General features: G+C 27.3%; 1 protein-coding gene across 2 annotated transcripts; it reads left to right on the top strand.

Moving 5' to 3' along the window:
- Positions 1–1,519: 1,519 nt before the first annotated feature.
- Positions 1,520–26,177, top strand: LOC129974853 (clavesin-2-like). 2 transcript variants are annotated; one of them, XM_056087617.1, is made up of 6 exons: positions 1,520–1,608; positions 14,536–14,705; positions 16,406–16,648; positions 18,104–18,297; positions 19,903–20,013; positions 24,296–26,177. In XM_056087617.1, the coding sequence occupies exons 2-6, from the start codon at positions 14,564–14,566 to the stop codon at positions 24,446–24,448; spliced, it is 843 nt and encodes a 280-aa protein (XP_055943592.1). In that variant the 5' UTR covers positions 1,520–1,608; positions 14,536–14,563; the 3' UTR covers positions 24,449–26,177. The 2 variants fall into 2 exon arrangements, with proteins under 2 accessions (XP_055943592.1, XP_055943591.1); XM_056087616.1 differs by lacking the exon at positions 1,520–1,608 and adding an exon at positions 3,283–3,464.
- Positions 26,178–27,278: the final 1,101 nt, after the last annotated feature.

Below are 27,278 nucleotides of genomic sequence, written 5' to 3'. Positions count from 1 at the left end.
CCATCCCGAGAGGCATATTATGTACAAAGAATAACAGGTAAGAAATATGTCAGTCTACATCGTGACAGAACAACAAAAGAGATTGAAATTTTTCCTTCAGTACTTTTATATTATGAGATTCTGTTAGGGATTCCTTTGACGCATGTCTATTTAGGTGAGAGAAATTTAGGTATATTTAAAAGAATGTTGTAAGCATTAGGGATTTTTATCTTTTTACTCGGAGCGTGAGAAATTGCAAACATAAGCATTTTTATAGAGCGCGTATAACACTAATTAAATAAAAAGAAATGTGGAATTGGATCAGGAAATAAGAAAATATTTTAGAAGGAAGTTAATATGGTTTGAATTAAGATGAAAAGGAAATTAATTAAGATTTTAGTTATATTTAAAAATATCATCACAACACACACACACACACACACACACACACACACACACACACACACACACACACACACACACACACACACATTTTTCTTTAAGCAGAGGCCTTAGAGAGAGAAGTCATTCTTGAATTTTAAATTTTACCTTATTCGGTCCCAGGAGGCATAATTTATGTACCAGAAGCGTGGACAAAAGCGCGGAACAAGAGTGAAAAGAGAAAACAGCTGATGAAATATTTATCCGCATTGAGTCCTATAATGTGAGATTTTGAAAGGGATTTCTTTAGATGCATCGATTTAGGTAAGGGATCTTTTAAAACAATGTGTTAGATCGACACATTTTATCCCTTCACTCGGAGTGTGGGAACTTCCCGATTTCTGCAATTTTACAGAACTTCTATTGCATTAATTAAATAAAAAAGGTGGAATTGGATCAGGAAAGAATAGAATATTTTAAAATGAAGTTAATATAGGCTGAATTAAAATAAAACTTTGGAAATTAATTAGAATTAAATTAAATTTTAAAATGTCACTACATATACATATATATTCTTGCTATTACTGTATTTTCTCTTTCTTTGATATTTCTTGCATGAGAAAACCAAAATTGCGTGAAGCGACTTATTTTAATAATAAACACAAAAGTTTTCTTTGTAAACTTTCTGCAGCCTATTTGGCTGAGTTATTCGATGTTTGTCCAGCAAACAAGCATCGAATATTTGTATTGTCACGCTTCAAAAGACGCTTTTCGAATCAATGAACTGTTTGGAAGAAATATTTTCCCTTCAGTATTTTAATCTACTAATCAGCACAATGGGCTTGGAAAATCCGTGTAAACAAAGGCGTACGTGCGAATTAAGTTTGCGCAGTTACTGATATCAATGGTTAACGGTAACCTTAACGTGAACTCTATCTAGTTCGGTGCGAACAGCACGTTTACAAGGGGGAGAAACGGGGGTCAGATCAGTTATCCGTAGTGGAATACCCACAAAAATGTGTTTATCGTGCATTCTATTTACCGAATTATTTATCAAAAAAGTTTCCAATGATCAAGTAATTCGGACATAGCGACCTATGCTGTAGAAGGTCATTTTTGTGCGATAATAGCTTTCTACAAGTATAAAAGACAGAGTCGGAATCGATCATTCAGTTTGATCGGAGTTTGGTAGTAATATTTGCCTTGGCGCCTTGATTTGAAAAGTCAAAGATTTGTAAAATCGTTCAGGTATGAAATTTCGAATAGTTAATTTTAGTTGATTTTATACCTTGATATTCTCGTTAACGGCTCCAGTTTAGATTTTATTTTTAAACTTTAAATACACGAGAATGTGATTTTGACATTTTTTTGACATATTATTTTCTTTGAGATGCCTATTGTTCAGAAGTTACAAACATTCCTTCCAGTATTTACAGTAATATTCCAATTAAGATTTGTTTTAATACACTATGTTTTCGTAGTTCTTTTTTTTATTTCCTAATTATCGTTTTCTATGCACAATTAAAATTCGTTATTTCTACATTATTGTTTATATTGAAATATAAAATTAGTTTTTGGAAAGGATATTTAAAATATTGCACTGTTTTCCTTTAACAGTTTTCTTGCACTTCAAATTTTGTTTGTTTTGTCTAATTGATATGTTTTTTTATTGTAATAACGTAATTAATTTAATTCTAAGATTTTATTGCTATTTTTCTAACATTGCATTATTGCGATTCAGCTTCGAATAATTTTAAAAAGAAGTACAAGGTTTGACGGATATTCCTATTTTTCTTAGACTTAAATTTTAATACCAATTTTACTTTGATGAATTTTTAAAATTTAATTATATATTTCATTCAATTGCTTGCTATTTTTAAAAATAAATATATTACGTTTCGTAGTTTAATTATTAGTTTCTTCATTTGAAATTTCTTGTTCCTTATGATTTTATGAAATTTTTATGATATAAAATATTATAAAATTATGAGGAAATATTATATTTTAAAGTATTTTTATTAACTTCTCTCTCTCTTTCTCTCTCTTTTTAAAATCGTTTTTTATATGTAAAGCTCCGTTGTACATCAACATTAGATATTTTTTAAAAAATTAATAAAGAATGAATGAAATGAAATCATTTATTAATACAGATATCAATAAAATTTCAGAATTAATGTTTATTAAGAGCCCATTAAATTCAACAAAATAAGATCTGAATTGGAAGATTACTTTTCATCTCGCGTTAGATAAACATAAACGTTATAAAAATATAATTTACGGAGAACTTTATTAAAATTAAGGATGAATTAAATTTTATTTAAATTCAGTTATTCATAGCTTCCTTCATTTTTCATAAATAATATTAAGATTTTTTTTCTGGAAACTTCGCAACTGATAATATTAGATTATTTGCATGTTGCTAATATTACCTGTATAAAAAAATGTAACTTTTTTTTCCCTAAATACCCACAAACAATGTAACGTTTTCCTTTAATTTTATATCATATGATGAAAATTTGTATATCAATCAAATGTCACATTTGCCATAAATCATAAACCTATATCGGTGGATCATTATTTTTCAAAACCTTCTATATTCACTTTACGGTAACTTTGGCGCTGAATAATAAGATTTTTATCAAAAAAATCCCTAATCTTCAGAAAGAAAAAAAGGAAATAATGATCATCAGATGTCTTTCAAGGTCACGTACACAGACTTAGACCCGATCCCTTACAAAAAGACCCTACAGAAATTTCGTTGTTACCTATCTAACCTTCGACTTTGACGTCACTGAGAAATACAAGGCGTTGATTTCTTTTTCTTTTACTTGTTGATCCTCCAAAACTAGTTTTTCCCTCGTGGTCGGCCTTCTTTTATAAATAAAAAGCTCGCGCGGAAATCGTAGAGCGGTATACATTTCACCGAATAGCTTAGGTTATGTTTTAAAAGCACTTTGGATTAAGATCTTCTTGGCTTATACGAATCGCTTGCTAAGCTCGATTCGAAGTATCATCTCGTCATTTACCAAATGATACCACGAGTTTGAGAACAATAACAAACTTCGCCCGTTGTATTTGAGTTTCGCTTCTTGTATTTGTTTTAGGTAAGTGTGCTTATGAGTTTTCTTTGATTTCACTGTGATTTCAAATTAATTCATTTCACAAAAATGTTGCAATATCAAATACAAACTGATAGAATATATTTAAAATTTGTAACTGCATGCTTTATTACTTTTGGAACTAATTTTTCTAAGATAGTTAAAAGCTTAAATATTTTAAGCCACAAAATTTTATTTCGTATTTAAAATTTTTTCCTTCAAGAAACAAAAAATATTTTTACTATTAGAATATAAAATATCTCTTTTTTATTTTTGTAAATGCAATGTTTATATATTTTTTTTTATCTTAGTCTTTAATATATGTTTTCTTTTATTTCTTATTTGTATCTTTCAAATGTTATTTGGAATTAATACCGATTATATGTGACAAAATTTGCTATAGTTTTAAATAAATTTATGAAATAGAATTTTTCAAAACTTTCTTAATTCACTTAAAATTAAAATCTACTTTAAAAAAATGTAAAATTAATATGGTAACGTTCATCCTTGGAGATATGAAAATATTTTAAAATGATTATACGATTAGAAGCCCAAAACATTTGGTATAATGATAAGGTAAAAAATGTACATCAGAAAAAAAATGTATTTAATTTTACTGATTTAAAGAACTATATAAATAAGTAATAACATAAAATATTCCTAATAGTATTCAGATGTCTTATTTGTGTTAATAAATCACACTGTCAAATAATATCTGGACACATTTTCGGAAAATATGTTAATTAATTTTATAATTTATTTAATATTAAAATATTTTAGTCTATATTATGTGATAAATACTCTAAAAAATATCTTAGTCTTGCAACTATTAACTAATAAACAGTTGCAAAATAAGGAAATGCAAAGATAGATACGTAAATAAGCAAATGGTGTTTAAAAATCAAAAGTATCTATATGATTGATTTTAATAAAATAAAATTGACACGTTTTATATACATCTGGAAATATCTTTTTCTCTATATATATCTGGATATATCTTTTATATATATCTGGAAATATCTTTTTCTCTATATATATCTGGAAATATCTTTTTCTCTATATATATCTGGAAATATCTTTTTCTCTATATATATCTGGAAATATCTTTTTCTCTATATATATCTGGATATATCTTTTATATATATCTGGAAATATCTTTTTCTCTATATATATCTGGAAATATCTTTTTCTCTATATATATCTGGAAATATCTTTTTCTCTATATATATCTGGAAATATCTTTTTCTCTATATATATCTGGAAATATCTTTTTCTCTATATATATCTGGATATATCTTTTATATATATCTGGAAATATCTTTTTCTCTATATATATCTGGAAATATCTTTTTCTCTATATATATCTGGAAATATCTTTTTCTCTATATATATCTGGAAATATCTTTTTCTCTATATATATCTGGATATATCTTTTATATATATCTGGAAATATCTTTTTCTCTATATATATCTGGAAATATCTTTTTCTCTATATATATCTGGATATATCTTTTATATATATCTGGAAATATCTTTTTCTCTATATATATCTGGAAATATCTTTTTCTCTCTATATATCTGGAAATATCTTTTTCTCTATATATATCTGGAAATATCTTTTTCTCTATATATATCTGGATATATCTTTTATATATATCTGGAAATATCTTTTTCTCTATATATATCTGGAAATATCTTTTTCTCTATATATATCTGGAAATATCTTTTTCTCTATATATATCTGGAAATATCTTTTTCTCTATATATATCTGGATATATCTTTTATATATATCTGGAAATATCTTTTTCTCTATATATATCTGGAAATATCTTTTTCTCTATATATATCTGGATATATCTTTTATATATATCTGGAAATATCTTTTTCTCTATATATATCTGGAAATATCTTTTTCTCTCTATATATCTGGAAATATCTTTTTCTCTATATATATCTGGAAATATCTTTTTCTCTATATATATCTGGATATATCTTTTATATATATCTGGAAATATCTTTTTCTCTATATATATCTGGAAATATCTTTTTCTCTATATATATCTGGAAATATCTTTTTCTCTATATATATCTGGAAATATCTTTTTCTCTATATATATCTGGAAATATCTTTTATATATATCTGGAAATATCTTTTTCTCTATATATATCTGGATATATCTTTTTCTCTATATATATCTGGATATATCTTTTATATATATCTGGAAATATCTTTTTCTCTATATATATCTGGAAATATCTTTTTCTCTCTATATATCTGGAAATATCTTTTTCTCTATATATATCTGGAAATATCTTTTTCTCTATATATATCTGGATATATCTTTTATATATATCTGGAAATATCTTTTTCTCTATATATATCTGGATATATCTTTTATATATATCTGGAAATATCTTTTTTAGTATGTTTTCCGTAATGTATTTGTAAATTGGATATATTTTTCTAATCACTTTCATAATCAACAATCAAACTAATCTTCACTAATCACAATCAAAATTTAGCAAGACTTTTTAATTAGTTTATAATTTAAATCATTGTAAAATGCTAAATAATTAAATTTTTTAATTAGATTTTTAATTACTTTTTAATTAGATTGAACTTGCAAAGATTTATTATTTATAAAATTTAAACTATTTTAATAATAGGATTGGAGGATATTTTAAATAAAACAATGTATTTTGTATTTTTTCATATGTCTTGGAAATAGTTTGCAGATGTTATACATTTATAGGAAAACATCACGCTAATATTTAACATCTGTAATGGATTTTTATTTTTCTGCGAAATCCAATCCTTTATTAACCATAGAGAAATTTTGTTGAATCGGGCATAAAATTAGATTTTTTTCACAAAGAAGACGAATTAGACATCATACATGTACTTGTTTAAAAAGATGTATTATTGTTTAAACCGCTTTTAGCTTTCCAAAACAATCAGTGTAAAAGCTAAATCCATTTCAATAATCGCTGACACAGATATAACGAATTCGGAATGATTGCGTTATTAGCTTTTTCTTCAATATAATCTTTTGTTTCCCTTCTAGAGAGCTTACACGGAATGACTTTACCACGAAGCTTTAATAAGTACCATATTTTTGGTGCAACAAAATGAAATTTGATTCTACCATTACAAACTTGTTGAATGTAATCTTTCCGAAGTCATTGATCGTCAAGAATGTTTACAAAATTATATGAATTATTTAAAGTTTAATTCTTATTTCCTTAACGTTTCCTGAAGGTCAAACGGTAAAATAATTACTCGTTATGAATACAAATAAAAGGTCTTACTAGTTTTTTTCCTCTCAGTTTTCCTTGTTTCATTCAGAAACTTATTCTATTCTTTTCAAAGGACAGTGCACTTACAGTTTCATTATAAGACTTCGCGTGTTCTTCCTCATATCCTTTATGTTCCTGTTTTCAGTTTTAAATTAGAAGTAATATGAGAAAATTCGATGCTTTGTTATTGGAATTAGGAATGGAATTGTTAAAGATGATATTTAAAGTACAAACGCATGTTGTGAAGGCATTTCATCGGATGGAAAATTACTAGGTTATTTGACCGTGAAAAGTTGATAAACGTTTTAGGGATGAACATTAAAGGACTGAAGATTTGCCTATACATTTGAACTGCCTTTGGAAACCGGTCATTTGATCAATCCCTGAAAGTTAAGTGAATTCAATGACATTTTCAAAATGCGTAAGTGGGATTTTTATTGAATACTATTTTAAGAAATAGTTAGAATACAGTAAAATCTTCAGGACTGAACGAATATTCCATTTAGCATAATTGAAAAATGAAAAACCCAAAACCATTTTTTTGTTAAATATTGTAATTAATATGGAAATTTAAAAATATTTTTCAATAATTATGATTTTACAAATGATATATGGAAAATTACTCTTTATTATTTCTTTGTTTAAAGTTAAACTTAATTCTGTTAAACTGAAATTTCTAAATTTAAATATTAATTTAGTGCTTTTTTGATTAAAATCTTATTTTATTGAAACATGTTAATTTAATTTTGAGCATATGTATATAATATTACACAACTGGTTTTTAAAAGGTGTATAGACAAAAAAAAAATTATAAATTTGGAAAAAGATAATTAAAAATGAAATAAATAATTCATTCACTCATAGATTCATTCATAGTTTAGTACTATTTACTATTCTAAAATAGAAAATTGAAATTCATATTATTGCTTTTCTTTTGTGTTTCTAAATGTCTGTATTCAAAATATTTCAAAAATGCATTATAACTTTGTATGAGAATGACAAAGCGTCAAAAGTAATATTGTTTCAGCACAATGTCAGCGAAACCATTTCAAGACCCGAGTTTTAATTAAAACTAAGCGTTATGTTTAAACGTTCTATAGTATACAACACTCCATAGATTTTTATAGAGTGTATTATTTTCAATTTAAATCATCCATGACAAACGTTTTGATAAAGGCTGCACGGAATTTTTTAACTAAAAAAAGCCCAACTTAACTGATTCTTATTTTGTGTATCATAAAAAATACTTCACAATACAATAAAAAATTCTTTTTTTTGTTCTACATAAATTTTTTTATTTAGACTTTTATGTTTTGGCATTTGCTGATTATCAGATTTTAGAATGTGCACAAGTTAAGTTAGATTAGAATGTCTTAAGTTTTGTGTGGAAATAATTCATTAGAACCCGCTTTCTAGACTGAACCTACACTTGTAAAAAGACGTGTATGATTATAATCAATATTTCGAAATTATTAATAAATTATGAATCTCCCATAATTGGGGGGGGGGGTAAAAGAATTTCTACAATTCTGTAGAAACATGATTAAGAATAAAACATAGTAATATAAATTCCTTTATCAATTCAAATAACAATTATTAAAAATGTTTATACTGGCCCATTCAAAATTCAGACTCATGTATGATATTTTAGATGAAAAAGTTTTTGAAATTTCCAGTGAATAAATTAAGCATTAAATAAATGCAATTAGTTTTCTCTATATCTCCATTGAAGCATTTCCTTGTCCTCTGATGCAAAGGCAATTAGAATAGATCTCAAATTAATTATATTATTTTAATACATAAAAATAGGACCAAGACAAACATTGCATTCTCCAGCAGTGCTTACTCAATATAATAGAGGTCATAATTTGATCATTAATTTATGTTTACCATATTCAAAGAATACTAAATGCCGTAATCCTAAAAAAAAGAAAAATCAACCTTGAGAATTTTGCAAATTCTTATGTTTTCCGAGAAGAAAATTTTTTTGTCAAATTTAAGCGTAACTCAGATTTGAAAGAACTAGAAATGAAATTTGATTTTGCTTTTAAATAAAATTTTTTGAGCAGTAATGAAGGTTGTTTTGCTGTGTATTTGTGGAGTATATAACTTGAAATCACAAATAACTTGAAGAATAAAACTATACAGGTTGTCTTTAGAACACATTTATAGGCCCTAATCAAGTTTAGAATTAAGGGAAGACTTCTCGTCTGCTTATTTGTGTGAAAGTACATAGCGTAGATTAAAGCAGGAAAAGACAAATAGGATTTGGCATATTGCTTTTACAACAAATTTTAATCTAGCATGAGATTTTAAATGTTTTATCAAACAAAAATAAACCTTTCAAATATCGAAAATATTGCAAATATTCTGTTATCTGGCCTATCCAATAAAACTGATTTTAAAATAGGCCAAATTACTTCTTTCTCGAATTGATTAAATTGTCAGTCACTGCTTCTCACCGAAAATAACATGAAAACACCATTTCCTTCTCCGTCCGATGAAGTTAATTTCAAAATATGCCAAATTGTTTATCTCTTGAATGAATCGAATTGTCAAATATTCCCTCTCACCGAAAACAACATGAATCCTCGGTTTCCTTCTTCATTCGACGGAGCTAATTTCAAAATGTGCCTAATTGTTAATCTCCCGAATGGATCAAATAAACAAATATTCTCTATCACCAAAAATAACATGAATACTCGGTTTCCTTCTTCATTAGATGGAGCTCATTTCAAAATGTATCAATTGTTAATCTCCCGAATGGATCAAACTATTAAATATTCTCTATCACGAAAAATAACATGAATACTCGGTTTCCTTCTTCATTCGACGGAGCTAATTTCAAAATGTGCCAACTTGTTAATATCTCGAATGAATCAAAGTGTCAAATATTCCCTCTCACTGAAAATAACACGAATACTCGGTTTCCTTCTTCATTCGACGGAGCTCGTTTCAAAATGTGCCTAATTGTTAATCTCCCGAATGGATCAAATTATCAAATATTCTCTATCACCGAAAATAACATGAATACTCGTTTTCCTTCTTCATTCGACGGAGCTCATTTCAAAATGTATCAATTGTTAATCTCTAAAATAATCAAATTGTCAAATATTTTCTCCCACCGAAAATAATATGAATACTCGATTTCCTTCTCCATCCGATGAAGTTAATTTCAAAAATGCCAAATTGTTTATCCCTCGAATGGATCAAATTGACAAATATATTCTCTCTCACCGAAAATAATATGAATATTCGGTTTCCTTCTTCATCCGATGGAGTTAATTTCAAAATTCGCCAAATAGTGGCAGCATCCGATTAAGCGAAAACAAAACACACCAGCCGGTTGGTATACGGAAAAGAGCCAACTGTAGTCGAAACACGTGTTTCAAATGGTCACGTGAGCCCAATCCTAAACACTTCCTGTTCTTCCTTCAGTCCGGCAAAAAAATTTTCGTGTCACGGGAACACTTTTGTTTCTCAGACGAGGCGATGTTTTGAACTTTTTCTTTTTCTAAACAGGTAAAGCCATCTGCGGCATGTTTTCATTTCGCTAAAGAGACATGATGTCTGCAAAACTTATCATTCAGACGTGGGGGGGGGGACGAAATCTTCTGGGAAGAGACGCAGGGAAAGGTGAAAAAAGAATAAATTGCAACAGAATCTGATTTTGAAATTATTCGTTACAGGAAGTGAGTCTGTTAACTCTTCCGTTTCACAATTTGAAACAGATAGAAGATGAAAAAGTTCATACTTAAAACTCACGTGCCAGGCAAACTTAATTGAAGGTTTCAAAACAAATGCTATTGTTTAAAAAAAATGGTTTCTCTCGATTTCCTCTTAAGAATCAATATTTCTAGAAAAACGTGGAAACTTTAAGCGAAAACTGCATTTTGATTTTCGATATCTAATAACACCATTTAAAAAAAAATTAGATTCCTAAAAATCATATGTAAATTGAGCAAATTATCTATTAAAGTTTTATATTAATAGAAAGATAATTTTACTAAAATTATAAACCTCAGTTTTTATGAATCTTGTTTAGAAAGACAGTTATAAAGAAAAATAATTAAAGTACAGAAAAATTGAAAATTTATAAAATTTCTCATAACTCACTATTATGTCAATTCTTGCACATTAATTACCAAGGTAACACAGATTTGTGTACAGTATTCTACATTATTTTATATATATTATTCAATATTCAACAATATTATACAATATTGGGATTATTGTTTAGTATTATAGAATATTGTACAATAAACAGTGTGTCTCAAAAACCTTGACCGCAACTTTTATTCCTTAAATATTGATCGTAGATACATACTGTAAATTTCAAAGTTGCGTAAAAAAAGGTGCAAAGTGTTATGAAATCGATTAAAATTTTCGGGGGATTAAACTTTAAAAAATACAAATAAATTTTATAATTTAATTTAAGTATATTTTAATTTAATTAAATTTTTATACAGACCTCTTATAAAAAAATTTCCAGTGAGTAAAATGTGCCCCATCCTCTAATAAGGTCATGTACCAAATTTCAGAATTTTATCATGAAAATTATCAAAGATATGTTTAAACAAAGTTGGAGAAGGATCAATCACAAATTAAAATGCAAATGTTTACTGCTTCAGTGCAGATGACGCGATGCAGGAACGCATCATAAGAAAATTAAGTATACTTCATATCTTTAGTTTTAAATACAAATTTTAAAATCTATGTTTCCTGAAAAAATACTTTAAAATTTTATATCATGAATTACAGTATATAACTTAAAAATAGCACAACCAATGAACTTGTAAAAAATATTATGTAATCTTTCATTAAAGTAATCTTTCCTTTATGTAATTTTTCCTTTTCTTTATGTAATATTTCCTTCAAGTTATTATTTCTACACATTTTTAATACTTTTGAACCAATAAATAGTAAAATTATTATTTATTTATTCAATCATTACTTTCTTTGTTAATTTGTGTATGATATACATATATATGCTTTTTTAATTAGATTCTTCAGGAAAGTTTTTGAAAATATTTTTCCTGTATATCTTTTCTTATACAAATTTCAGAAACAGCAGAAGACATCTTTTTGGTAGATGACATTAATTCGAATTGAATTAAAACTACCTTTTTAAATCAAAACTATCATTTTAATTAAAATCAATAAACCATTTATAAAATCTTAAATATCAAAATGCTTCATTAGGAAATATAAGCTGATGTACTATATCGTTTCAATTTTTTTTTCAGAAATTAAAAGAAAGAGGATACAATTAATTTTTATGTGAGTTGCGGTTAATGATAAGTGAGGCAATTTTATTAAAACACATTGATATTTATGTAATGTGCTTTTATTAGTTATCTTTCAGAAATTGAAAATGAGTATATTTTCTTTATGCTTGTAAAATAATTTTCATTAACTGAAGACAGCCAAAAAATTAAGAAAGCTCAAATTTTTGAAAAAAAAAAAATGTTACAAATAAACGTTTTGGAAAAAAAAATGATAATTTTTTTCTCTTTATTTTTGAAAGTTTGCAGAAGAAATCATTTCGGTGAATGACATTAATTCAAATTAAATTAAAAACTATATTTTTAATTCAAATACATTAATCCTTTATAAAATTTAATTATCAAAATGTCAGAAATATAATCATGTTTGTAGATGTTTACGCAACATATCGTATCAATTCATTTTTCGGAGACTAACAAACGATAAAATTAATTTTCATGTGAGTAAAGGTAAGAATATATGCAAATAATCGATAACTTACAAAACTCAAGATTTCGAAACATATCACTCCGTAGCCGAATTTGAAGTAAATTTGTTAAAGAAAATTTATAATTGCCCTATTTCTAACCAGACAAGTAACGTTTCAGCAATCACATTTTAGTAATCATTATATGTCGTAACGAATCATCTCACAGTGTAACTTACATGCGAGACGGTACATGTAATCATGCCTACATGACTGCATACTGTATGATAATAATAGAGATTATAGTTTCTTTTGATGTCGATGGAAGTAAAATAATTCCGTAGTTGAAGGTAAAAAATAAGAAATATAACTCAAGTTATAAAAGATAGTTTTCAGTTTGAAGGTTATTCGAGTTCAAAACTAAAACCGCATTGCTGTCCCTGAACTTTTGAAGGTATCTGAGGCGATTAATTTAATGATATCAATTTCGTGATATGATATATTCCTTGTTGATTTAGTTCCAAAGATATAAATTGCTCAAGTATTTTAGAGGACATTAATTTACTTAATTCTGAGCATCATTTTACAACAATAAAAACCTTAACCTGAACATTATTATAATCACGTTTAAACTTTAAGAAATAGTTAAAGAAAACTATCTCTGCAGGTTGTTGCATAAACTATTAAAATTTATTCTATGAAAAGCTGGAAATTTTATAATAAATAAAATGAAATTAACTTGCATTTTATTTTTTGCCTTGATTTCTCATGGCTATTTGGGAAATATATATGTCATTAACAAAATTAATTGTAGTCTATCGCAAGCAAATATTCGTTAATCGTTTTCTCATATATAAAATAAAACAACTAATTTGTATTTCTAATCAGTAAAATATAATGATTAATATTGTTTTACTGTATTTCAATAACATTCTTTCATTTAAATAAATGATTATATTTCCATTTTTCATATGTATGTCAAGGAATAATATTTAAAAGGCCAAAAAGAAACTTATCGAATCGGTAATTTTATGGCCTTGTGTATTTAATAAGTAATTTTATGTAATTATATAAGATATTTCTCCATGATAAAGAATAGAGGACTTTTTTTTCGTTCAATAGTTACTAAATATAGAATAACATATGTGACATAAAAAAAATCGATCTTCATAAGTATTAAAAAAAAGCTTTTCATTTACACATACCAATCATATTTTATATTTTTTACCTGTTTTTGTTCAGCCTATATCCCTCTACTTTTTTGTGGATTCTAATCTATTTTATTTTTTATATAAAATGCTAGTTTTGTTTGATGCATTCAATCATGAAACCGTGTCACTTGCTAGAAATCAAATTTTCACAAATTTTCGAATTATATTTTCAGAAGTATCTCACTTGCATTAATTCATATAGTGTTTGAAATTTTTAAAGAATTTTCTATATTAATTGCTTTTAATTTAAGAAAATTAAGCAAATGTTTTAATAGATTAATTACAGATTGTTTCATTTTGTTATTGGTTAACTTCTAAATTTTCTATTTTTACACCACTCTGAGAAATACAATTTTTTTCTTATAACTTTAAGATTCTTTAATTATTAATAGCTTTATGAATGAACATTTTAATTGTTTGAAATAAGAATTTTTATTTTATGCATTACTCTCGTTTTTCCCTTTTAAAATCGATGTCCCATCGAACAAACATCTCGGGGCTTTTTCATCAATATTTTTTTTTATTTGAAACATATATACTTTTCAACTAAGAAACTTGATCATTCCATGATCATTTTCATGAAATCAATTACAACTTTATAATAAGTTAATTTTAAATATAACGATTCGCGAATACTTATACAAATTTCGCTTTCTCGCCAAATTTCCTTTAAATTGATCGCTTATAGTATTTTTTATATTTATTATCCAGAATTTTGTTTCGTATTTTTACATTTATTATTTATTTCACTTTAAAAATTTGTGAAATGTGTTCGTATAGATAAAAATTTAGATATGGGGCAAGTCTTGTATTTTTTTTTTTGTATTTGAATTTCTCATTGATAATGACAAAGCATTCTTTTTTTTGTCTTTTTAGATAAAACGTGATATAAATCTATAGCAAAATGATTATCCCAAAGGACGGACATTATCCCTTCTTGGCTGATGCCATACCTGAGGAATTCAAGAAGAAAGCGGAAGCAGAACTTTTCGAAAACGACGCAAGCAGAAGATCAGGCCTTCAACAACTCAGAGAATGCGTTCTTAGTAAGTTTTTAATTCTTGAATTACAATCAATCGATGAATTTGGAATAACTGTAATGTAATAATTATTAACACACACACACACACACACACACACACACACACACACACACACACACACACACACACACATACTTAAATAAAAATACAAAAATAGAAATAAATCCATTTCTTGTCGTTTTGTAAATCCCTTTTGTAACTTTATAGAAATAAAATTTTCTAGAAAGGTGAAATATCTAATAATAAAATACATTCTGCAATAATGTTCCAAATATTCAAATAGAAAACAGGCATTTCTTTAGAAAAAAAAATAACATAATAAACAGGAAAAACAAAAGCTTCTACGCAAGCAGATGAATTATGAAGCAAGTAATTTAATACCTGATTTCTACCTATAAAAGATGATTACTCTAAAAAAGAGATTTATTAGCTGCTTTTAATTAATCCTAATCTTGATGTACTTCTCCGATTATTTTGAATCTTCAAGAAAACAAAACCCCAGAACAATTCGAATCTATTAACTTATTTATAAGTTAATTTCTATAAGCAAATTTTTTCCCTATATCTGCTTATGAAATAGTTTACTACATTAAATAACCTAAAATTAAATAAGATCTATGAAATCTTTCTGATATTTTTGTTGCCAACATTAAAAAAAATAGAAAAGCGCTATGAAATTTACAGAAATACGACAACCTATCATGAAAAAGGACATTTAGAATGCATTTCGGACTTTTTAGTTAAAAAATTTTGGTTTCACGAAAATGAAAAAATAATTAAAAAGGCATAGACTAACAAAATTAATATATACTCTGTGTGTTTTAAATAATATACATTATGTAAATTGCGAAATTCTCGAAGTTTTTATGCTCTTCAAATATCGGTATATTAATAATCTTTATAATTCAGTGTTAGTAATGAAACGCAATGAAAAATATATTAAATAAAAATGCGATATTCTGGGGATTTAAAAGTATCATTTTCTAGAACCTTAAATATGTTTTTTAAAGTAAATATTGATATGGATTAAAATCTGCTCAGAACTTTAATTTTTATTCTATTCTCAGAACTTTAATTTTATTCTAGAACACGTTTGTAAAGATGCTGTTTTGAAATCAATATATCACCCAATTTCTTGATCCATCTGAGTTCCGAAATTTTCCCAGGCTTGAATTTCACAATGCAAATACCACTATTTTTATGTTTTCAAAATTTAAGTACGATTTTACTGATAAATTTCAGATAAATGTTGATTCTGTGAGCGAAGCGCCATCTGTCGATAAGATAGGAAACTATTTTTAGGATTCCAGTCTTTTAATAATAAGGCATTATGAAGTTCATTAAAAAATAACAAATCGAAAATAATAAAAATCAAACGATTATTAAAGACATATTCACGCTTGGGTAGTTTTGATAAAAATATTTTTTTTTTATCAAAAATATGGACATCAAAATAATGGAAATTAAATTTGAATTCCACCGGTAAACAGTCTCTAAATTTTTGTGAGAAATTGGATGTCTTACAAATAATTTAAATTCCTTTTTCTTAGAATATTAGTATAACATCTCACTCTTGCACAATTTTTCTGTGATGCTCATAAAAATATTTTCTATTTTTATTCACATTAATAAAAGCATGATTTTAATTTCTTTTTATTTATATTATTGTATTTTGTAATCTAAATGTTTTATTATTTATTCAGATGAAAAAGATCTTGATTGCCGTACTACAGACGATTTCCTGCTGAAATTTCTTAGAGCGAGAAAATTTAACATTCCAAAAGCATTAAGTTTGTTAAAGAAACACATGGCTTTCAAGAGCAAAAACAAAGATATTTTCACTGGCTTTGATTATGATGTCATGTCGGCTGTCATCAAAGAGAAAGTATTTGGCTTCCTCCCACACAGATGCACAGATGGCTGTGCGGTTTTAGTCGTTCATTTGGGTAAGTACTTATTTCAATATTTAAAATTATATGTCGGTAAGAAACCTCTTTGTTAAAAAAAGCATAGTTAAAGTAGTCCATTTTACAAATTTTGATTGATTAGTTGTTTTGCAAATATCATGATTAGTTCTTGATTGATTAGCTGTTTTGAAAATATCGTGCTGCCATCTATTGTTGCTCAGAAAAAACTGCAATATTAAATTAATTCTAATTATTCTTAAACTCGTCATGGCGCCATCTATCAATAAAGTTTGAAAGTTTTAAATTCCATAATACCAGGAGGAACATGTTTAAAATGGATTCATAGTATGAAGAAATTTTTCTAGCGGAATATGAATTGAATATCTTAGTTGCAGTTGTTGATTAATAATAAAATGCTTTTTATGAATTTCTCTGTGATAATGAAATGCATCTCATTTATGAAACAAAAATTATAAAGACAAAAAAAAATCCTTGCAGCAGAGTAGTTTATATTTTTTAAAAAATTATTTATTATTATTATTATTTATTATTTAATCAAATTAAAGTAAAACATACTATTCCTCAAATATATATTATTTCAAACACATTGTAATTTTTAGTGGTTTGTGATATATTATTACAAATTTCTGTTGTTTAAAAAACTTGACGGTGGTCGAAAGTTATAGAAAATATATAAAAACTTTATTAACTAGAGACCGAAAATATCCAGCTAATAGGGATGAATAATAGATGGATGATAAGTATTGTGGTGAAAGCTTATAAGCCAGTTAACAGCTACGCTATACGAACAATTGCTTTTGTCACGTTACTCAGCTGTGAACCACAAGGTTCCAGGTTCTATCCTCGCTCATAACAAGTAACGCTACAGTGCTAATGCGTAGGCAATAAGTACCTTTATTTAAAAGTTTTTTTTTGTATTTTATAGCAAATTGTGGAGATTCGATTATGTTTTTACTGTTTCCTTTTTCACTACTGAATCCAAAAATCGCTAAAAATCTACAATATTGGTTTATCACATTCGTATCAGTCATTGCATTTTCGATTTATTGGTTTCTCATACTTTCAAATAGACACTGTAACATCAGAATCATCCTTTGACTGATTTGACCCAACACTTGATTTAAACCTATAATTCTAATAATACATTTATTCATTTAATCTCAAACAACAGTTATTTGTGTTTTTTAGTTATTGTTTAAATGGATGTTGATTTAAAAAGTTGTCATTCAGATTTTGTGCAAAGTACGAAGTAAAAAATTTAGTGAAAAAGCGATATATTAAATACCATGTGTTCTAACCCATCATGGTTTTATTGAACAATCATGTTCACAAACCAACTGTCGATCAGAAATAATTCCGAAAATGAATTTCACATATTCGATCAGATATCTGAAAAAAGACTATTAATCAAAATCTTGTTATTGAATTTTGAAATTAATTTTTATAAGCAAAGTAAATTTTTTTTATTTCTAGATAACTGGAATCCAAGCAAATTCAGTATAAAAGACATCAGCAGATCTATCGTCCTATTCTTCTACCACTCAATCCGAGATCCTCTGACGCAAATCAATGGATATAAAGTCATTTTGGATGTCAGCAGCAGGGGATTGAAACATTTACGATTCTGCACGCCGTCCAACCTTTATTTATTGTACAACGGAACTCAAGTAAGCTATACATAACCGATTGATTCCGTAATTTCTTATTCAATATTTATATGATGCCACATAAAGTGCATACATGTGTAAATAATACGGAAACGTAATTTAAGTTCACATTATCCATGATCCATAATTATTATGATGAATGATGGTAATTATGATGAATGATGATAATTTTTCTACTGGTAACTGTGATTTGAATGCTGGTAATTCCTTTTAATATCAAACTAACCAAAAACTAATTATTAATCACATTTGAATTTTTCACTTTTCAGCATCGTTTGTCAAGTTTTATCTTCAAGTAAATGGGACTGAAGAATATGGTTGAATGTGAATCTTCAAGTAACCTTTCGTTGGACATTTCGAACATTGGGTGGACATTTCGAACTTTGGGTGGACATTGCGTACTTTCCTTTCCCCTCCAGTCATATAGCTCCTTTCTAAACGTTCACTTCAACCTATTTCTACTTCCTGGACTCAATATCTTTTTCGATACAATATTTCTGTAAATCAGCAAAAACGCTGTTTTGGTGATTTATATTTTATATTATTTATCATCAATAAATAACCTGGTAAGCTTATTTATTGGTGAATAATTAACATATAAACAAGCAAACACAATTCATGGTTGAACTTTCTCCTTTCATTTTCTTGAAGTTTAGAATAAAATTTAATTATTTATTTATAATGTATTATGAGACTAATAGAAAATTCTAATCAAGCAAGTTTTATACAAAAATAAATCCACCATATTTTACATATTACCATAAACAATTAATTTTTAAAAGATTTGGTATCTTAGTGGACTAAACGATAATAAATCGAAATATGACATATTTTAAATCAAATTTATTATTATATTTAAATGTAATATTTAGAATAAATTTTATGTGATAGTTGGAATTCGCACAATAATCTGCATTATGAATGTTATGGATACTTAAGGTCTGTAATGAGCAAAATATTGCAAAAGAACAAATCTCCAAGATGAACAAGATTTACTGTTGATAAACGAATTAATTTGTGGATTACTTGAACATCTACATTTGAAGATATGGATATAAAAGAATGTTTAGAGGAATTACATATTTAAAGAAGTTTTATAGCAGCTAAGCAAATGAATGTGAAGACTTCCTTTAATTAGTATATGGTACGATAGAATAACTTAGAAGATTTTATTTTCCAATTTAATGATTTATGTTGATTATGAAATTAAAATTTGTTAAAGAAAAAGCAACATGTAGAGCCATATAATGACTGAATTCTATTGGTGATTGGGCCAGTGAAATAGAATTTGAGTGACATTTAATGGATTGAGCAGATGGCATATGAATATGACCAGAAGATTTATGCATCTGAACTTGACATTAATAAAGTGAAGACTTCATAAAAGAAATACAATGAAGTATTACTGCTGAAAATGGAGTTATAAAATATATATCTAATGGGAGCGTTTAGATTTTTCTGGCTACCGATAAGGCCCCGTGATTTTGGATATATTTAAAAATCAAAATACTTTTATTGTTTGAAAGTTTGTTTGAAATAACATAAATATTGTAAAAAATTATTTATGAAATGCTCATACATTTTCTTTTATTATTTTTTCTGTAGGAATGCTTTCCTGGTCGATTCAAAGGAATCCATATCATGAACATGTCAAGAGCTTTCCAATTGGCCTACACAGTGGTTTATCCCTTCCTATCAGAAAAATTGAAGAAAAGAGTAAGTTTTTGGAATTTTATATTTTATTACCAAACTTCTGAAAAAAATATTAAGTAAATTAGATTACTAAATATTTTATTGAGATAATTGTATATCATATCTACATAAAACATTTTAATGAAAGTATATCGATACGAATACAAATACAGTAAACGTGTGACTTGGTGTTCTGTTCAGTTCTGTAGGAAATTGGTGACATATTGATTCAAACATGACTTCTCAATTATTTATAGAAAAAAATCAACCTGATTCAAACATGACTTCTCAATTATTTATAAAAATAAATCAATCTGATTCAAACATGACTTCTCAATTATTTATAGAAATAAATCAACCTGATTCAAATATGACTTCTCAATTATTTATAAAAATAAATCAATCTGATTCAAACATGACTTCTCAATTATTTATAGAAATAAATCAACCTGATTCAAACATGACCTCTCAAGTATTTATAGAAATAAATAAATCTTCCTTATCCTTATTTTAGAACTGTATCTCAAAATTATTGGGCATGGATATAGGTAAATTTAAAAAAAGTTATAATGCAATGAAATCTTAAAATTTTATTTCTTTTTTTACTAAGGTAATTTTTAATTTGATTTATTAATTGCACTAAGTGTTTATCTAAAAAGTTAGAATTGGTATTGTGTTTAAAAGAAAAAAAAAACTTTTTATGCAAACGATGGAATCAAATTCCGTAGCTTTAAAAAGCATGAAAAAATTTCTAACTGCAAATTATTTTTATTAAAAGTATAACAATTAAAGTTAATTATTGTAAAAATTTCTTAAAAGGCTGCTGACAAATATCTAAGATAGAACGAGAGAAATAAACGTGCAAACTAGAAAGCTGGGAAAAAAAAATTGAAATCTGCTATCGCAAATTTTAAGTTATCATGTGAGAACATTTTTTTCGATGAATTGCTTCGAGTTAGAAAGCGATGTTTGAAACTCAGAATCGGAACGGAGATGTTTTGCATTGAACTTTGACGGTTGGATTCAGAATCAAAAGGGGCACGTTCTGTATTTGAAGTTGAGTGTTGCAATTGAGAATCTGCAACGCACTGCACACCTTTGAGCTTTCTCCGTTCCAGTTGTAAAGCTATTTTACGTTCATGTTTAATTCGATCAGTTTCTAATTTTAAATTTTCATCATTCGTTTTTATTGATTGAAGGTTTTGTTCCGGCCTCTGTTTGCTCTTTCGTTCCCTTTCTATTTTCTTTGCAAGGCTTCATCGGGAAAAAGCTTAGGACACCCATTTATGATTTATTCATTGCCTACGCGATTTCAAGCTTCAACACCTCCTAACCAAACCAACTTCATGTTCTTTTTCCATTCTCGTTTCCTTTTCTCGGCTTCTAATAACGCAAGCGACATAAATTAGTATTGTTCGATAGAGGACATCAAGTAGAGTGTATCGATGCCAGTTGTAAAGAGAGTTTTTACAAAAAAAGAGGTCGAAAACCTCGCTCGAAAATTCAAATTTTTACTACTTTGAGAGACCGTAACTCGCGAATAAATCGGAGTAGCAACGTGAAACTCATATCGATACGTGCATTTCGGCGAGTACTGTCCAACGATACGAGCAAATGCAATGTAACTCGAATTTTTAAATTTCGAGACCCACTCTCAGATCCTATCGAGACTCGAGTTTTGTTAAAAATGTCATTCGACTCTATTCATCGAGACGAGAGTTTAGACGGGTCGTACTTGTCTCTATGTTACATAGAAGAAGAGATATAACAACTTTCGATCTGACCGGAAGTCGACGTCATAGGCATCCCGAAACCCATAGAAACTCCATGGTATCGATCCGACCTTGATTTGACCAATATTAAGCAAAATCCGCACTGTGCATACACAATGGATCCAAAATTTGGGGGGCTTAGAGGACCACCAGGGGTGCTTCTAAGTGAAAACCCGATGTCTCTAACATATATAGTTTACGAGATGTAACGAAAACCATCTGTGCTTGCGTAGTAGATGACCCTATAGGGGTTCTTCTATAGCCCCGTAGGATTACTATGGTGAAAACCCCATGTCTCTAACATATATAGTTTACGAGATATAACAAAAATCATCTGCGCATGCGCAGTAGATGACCCTATAGGGGTTCTTCTATAGCCCCGTAGGATTACTATGGTGAAAACCCCATGTCTCTAGCAGCAGGTCAACCTTTTAAAAACGCATCTGCGTTCAAAAAAGCATACATAATAATAATACAATACTAGTAAAAGCAGGTAAAGCAGATGAAGATGAATATTGTCATTTATGCTTTATTCATTGCCTATGCGATTTCGAGCTTCAATTATTTGTTGCCTTCATTGATTCAAAACTCCGTAACGAAAACAACATCATGTTCTCACATGAAAAAAAAATGCAAATTTATGTGCATCTAATTGGCTTTTCAGAAATTTGTTTTCTTATCTGTAAAATAGTTTCAAAAATAATTTATTGATCAATTCTATTTTTGACAAATATTATTTCATATCAAATAACGCGCTGATAAATTCTGAAACATTTCAATTTATATATAAAAGCACGCTTTTTTCTTTATCACCTAAACGTGGATCTGAGACATGAGATAAAAGGAAATTGTTTTCAAAACTTTCTATTATCGTGATAATACACGTGAATTTATAAAAATATGGGATTTTTAACCTTTTTTTTTCGAATTTTCTACAAATTTTCCAATACAAATCAATGTATGAGAGGTTTTATTTTGTGTTTACTTATCAATGAACTTTCGTCTATAATCTGAACTTCCGTTACTGTTATTATATTTACAAACTTATTGTCGTATTGGAAACAAAACAAAAAATAATATCATATATTGTTACACGTGCTTCCTATCTATCTATTAATAATAATCTTGTCTCTTTAAAGCTCAACGATAAACTTTATAAAATTTTATTTTCTTCTATTTTTAAGTACCTAAACAAGCTAAGTGTTTTTCAAAAGGTAAATTTTATGAAATATTTAATATATACTTTCATCATTTTGATTATAAATATTAATATTTTCACCCGAAAATATGCCTTAGAAATAACATTCATCTTTTTGTGTAGTTCTAATTATACTAAAGAATCATAAATGCTTACGCTGGATATTTATTCATTTGTTTGCCGGTTTTCGAAATATTTAAACCACATTTCAAGCGGAAGAATGAATTAATCAAATTAAAATTTTTCGTTGATTATTAGTTGAAATATAATTGGTTCTGTTTCGTAAAAATGTGAAATCCTGCTTTAGTTATAATACGTATTTTCTCATTGAATACTAAGCCCTTCATTTAACTCAAACCACGTATAATGGGAACGTGGCCACTGCCCAGTGAATAATAGAAGTAGTTGCCGATAATATGTGGAGTTAAATCAGAAGGCTTTGTACTGGTAGTTTATTTATATTTACATACTGCACTGCAAGAATTTATTTGAGAAACAGTAAATTAAAGGATATAAACTGTCAACAATTTAACACGAATTCTGTGCCTTTCACTGTGGCATACTTAAAAAAAGCAATAAGCATACCTCAAGAACTATTTACGAATCCTGTATGTACTGTGCAGTTATAATCAGGAACAACGGCAACAAATAAGATCCGTTAAGCTCTGGCGAAACAATGAACAACGAGCAGAACGCTGCTCTTTTCCTGTCGCAATTTGTATTTTGCACACGACACGTAGGAAGAGCGTAGCAAATGCTCGCTTCTAATGTCTTAGCAATGTTGCCAATGCAATGCTTTTCCTTCCTCAATTAATTACGATAAAGAAAACTTGGCCGGATAATACGGATGCCGGATAGTCGCGAACCGGATATTCGGGAGTGTACTATAATTACATTCTTAGTTGTTTTTATAAGATGCCATTTAAAAGAATTTGTGTGAAAATAAGTAGTCTTAAAGTAGTTATCTTCTTAACTGGCTTTCTTTTTTTTTTGTACTACGCTAGTTAATAGTATTTACATGTAAGTAAGATTCTTGAAGTAGTTGCCTTCCAATTATTGTATTTATTTTTCATATTTTTCCATTTAAAAGAAATTTTATATAAAAATTATTTTTAAAGGGTCCTTTAAAAGTATTTTTTTATGTGATGCCATTCAAAAATATTTATATGTAAATAATATTTTTTAAACAAATGCATCCTCAGTTATTTTTATATTTCCTTACATTTAAAAATTCTCAGATAAAAATAAATATCTTAAGACTTTTGTATTTTTTTAAATCTTATTAATTAGTTTTGCTGCCGATAATTAATAGTTTCATTTTTTATTTACTTTTCAGATCATATTCCACGATAACTACGATTCCCTTCAGGAATACTTCCCTAAAAGCCTGATACCTGTTCATTTCAACGGTGAGCTCAAAGAATATGATACCATGCCATGGCTACGAAATGCTCTTAAGAGCGAAAACCTTGAGCGGCTTGCTCATTGATTCGAGCATTATTCATCATTCATCATGTGATTTTCATTTTGTGATAGTTATGAGCTGTTATTTTGTGACTCATAACACTATGGCGGGACCATAACATAGTTTACAAGAAATTGACGAACAGTTTCTTTATGCCAATTTGCTGAATTCCTATTGCAATTTGTGTTATTTTTAGTATAATCGGAAAATGTAACTTAACTAATCTTTGCTTGTCTCTTCCTACAAAGAAAGTGGCATTGAAGTGAACTGAAATGATGTAACATAAAAAAATTATTTTTCGTAAAATCTTAAATTAGAATTTCGATTTTTCAGTTATCAATTTTTAAAATATTGTAAGGAACTGATAAACCAGAGAAAAGAAAAGATAATATATTATATATTACAATTGATCAGACGTTTTTTCCCCAAAAACTTTATAGTAATTTTTCATTAATTTAAAATACCTGAATTATTTGAATACGAATTGTGTTAGATTTTTTTTGCTTCAAGGATTGATTAATTTTGTATTTTCCCATTGTAAGATTTTGAATCTTTTTTTTATTAATTAGCATGCATATCACTTATATTGATTTTATATCCGTATTTTAATGCCAACAAATACGTTATGAAATGAATAAATTATTCAATTTAAAACTGCAAGGCATCAAAAATGTTCAAAAAAATTTGGTAGGAAACAACAAAGAATTTTGTATTGAAAAATATATTTAATATTTAAAATATTTTATTTTATTTTTTCGTACCAATTCAGTTTTCCTTAATTTTACTATCGCAAAATTATTATTAAACACATTAAACATATTATTTTGAATTGAAAAATATATTTAATATTTAAAATATTTTCTTTTATTTTTTCGTACCAATTCAGTTATCCTTAATTTTATTATCGCAAAATTATTATTAAACACATTAAACATATTATTTGGCATTGAAAAATATATTTAATACTTAAAATATTTTCTTTTATTTTTTGGTACCAATTGAGCTATTCTTAGCTTTATTATCACACAAATATTGTTAAATACATTAAACAGATTATTTTGCATTGAAAAATATATTTAATATTTAAAGTATTGTTTTATTTTTTCCCTAACAATTGAGCTATTCTTGGGTTTATTATCGCAAGAATATTTTTCAACATGTGGATTATGGATTAGAAGTATTAACAAATAATGAATTTGTTATTAGTGGAACTTTTAGGTCGTAATTTTCATGTGCTTAAAAAGATTTTTTTTTTTTAAATTTTGAAAATTTTTCAAATGCGTTGTAAATATTCATTTACTTGTAAATAAAGTGTTTTGTAAATAATATCATTTTAACTCTTATATTTCGTAAATTATAAATTTTTTTTCAATTAAATTTGGTAAAAGTTAGCTTTAGACTTCCACCTGTGTAGAATAACTATTGACCATTTTTTGTCAATACACTGTGATTTTACATTTTTTGTTTGGAAATTAAAGGAATAGGTTAACACTTCCTTTAAAAATGCTACCTAAGCATTATTGTTCAGTATTAAGACATTTTTAAATCATAATTTCATAATACTGAGGGTATGATAGGAAATATCTTTCTTTAATACCAAAGATTCCTATTTTGTCTTGAACGTGTCTTTATTGTTTTTGGAATGGAAAGTTTATGCTAATGGAATTGTATAATTTTGTATTTCTGTTAACGTTTCATGAATTTATTCTTTTTTTCTGTCTTTTTTTATTAACTTATTTGGATATGCCTTATATATGATTATGGCACCAATAAAGTATGATATTTCGTATGAGAAAAACTGGATGTATTTTCTTTTTACTTTTACTATTTTACAAAACAAAAAAAAATCTTTCTATGAACTTACAATGCCATTTATTTAAATTGATTTCCAAATCGTCGTCATCAAATAAATATTTAAATTCAAAAATTCAAAATTGTTCTCAAAAATCTATTTAACATATTTGAAGGGACAATATCATATATCATGTTTAATTTTAAATAATATATTTTTATACTATCAAAGTATATTCGTTTTTTGCAGTTACACCAGCGATTCTCAACCTGTGGGGCGCGAGCAGATTAGAGGGGGGGGGGCGTGAGAATATCCAAGAGAAAATATTATTTAAAAAAATTGATTAACTGACTGAAAGGAAAGCACACATACCCATAGAAAACAAAATAAATTTCGACATATTTAATAACTTATTAAAGTAAAAAAACTTACTTAATCAAAACATATTAAGTTAAAAACAAATTTAATAATTATTAGTGACTTTCTTGGGCCTGTCTTGCAAAGCAAAGTTTTTCGAAGGAAAGCTTATTAAAAATAGCCACTCTCAGTTCTGTTTCTATATTTTGTCTTCAAAGAAGCTACAGCAGAAAATTCAGTTTCACAAAAATAAGATGTTGAAAATGGTAATAGAATGTGAAATGCCCTTGTTTTTAGCGCAGAAAAATCATCCTCCTGCCCAAAATTCAAATAGCGATTTATTACTAAATTGTCTTTTAGTTTCGCCACTTATGGTGAAGACTATGAATTTTTCTTCCTCATCAATTGAGAGTCTTTCGGGAGTCTTATGAAATGGATCCCTAACCCACTTGTAACTTGCTATCAGTTTGTCGTCAGCAAGAAAATACTTTTTAAAATTCTTTGCCAGCATTGCTAAATGATTTTCAGTCGTTACAAAAACAACTTTTACATGTTCTTCTTCAGCCTTGTAAGTTTTAGTATAATCATCCGCATTTGTAAACATTGTTAGGTTTTTTGCTTTAAATTTCTGCTCCACAATTCCAATTTTCTACAAAAAGCATTAACTTTATCACTCGTATCCAACATACGTATGTGTATTTGCTC

Source organism: Argiope bruennichi, chromosome 7, assembly GCF_947563725.1.
Source record: "Argiope bruennichi chromosome 7, qqArgBrue1.1, whole genome shotgun sequence".
NCBI classification, from domain to species: domain Eukaryota; kingdom Metazoa; phylum Arthropoda; class Arachnida; order Araneae; family Araneidae; genus Argiope; species Argiope bruennichi.
This window is presented reverse-complemented; position numbering and strand designations above follow the sequence as displayed.

Coding starts and splice junctions, on each gene's coding strand:
- LOC129974853 (XM_056087617.1), top strand. CDS start 14,564: ATGATTATCCCAAAGGACGGACATTATCCCTTCTTGGCTGATGCCATA. Junction 14,706..16,405: donor ACTCAGAGAATGCGTTCTTA/GTAAGTTTTTAA, acceptor TTATTTATTCAG/ATGAAAAAGATCTTGATTGC. Junction 16,649..18,103: donor GGTTTTAGTCGTTCATTTGG/GTAAGTACTTAT, acceptor TTTTATTTCTAG/ATAACTGGAATCCAAGCAAA.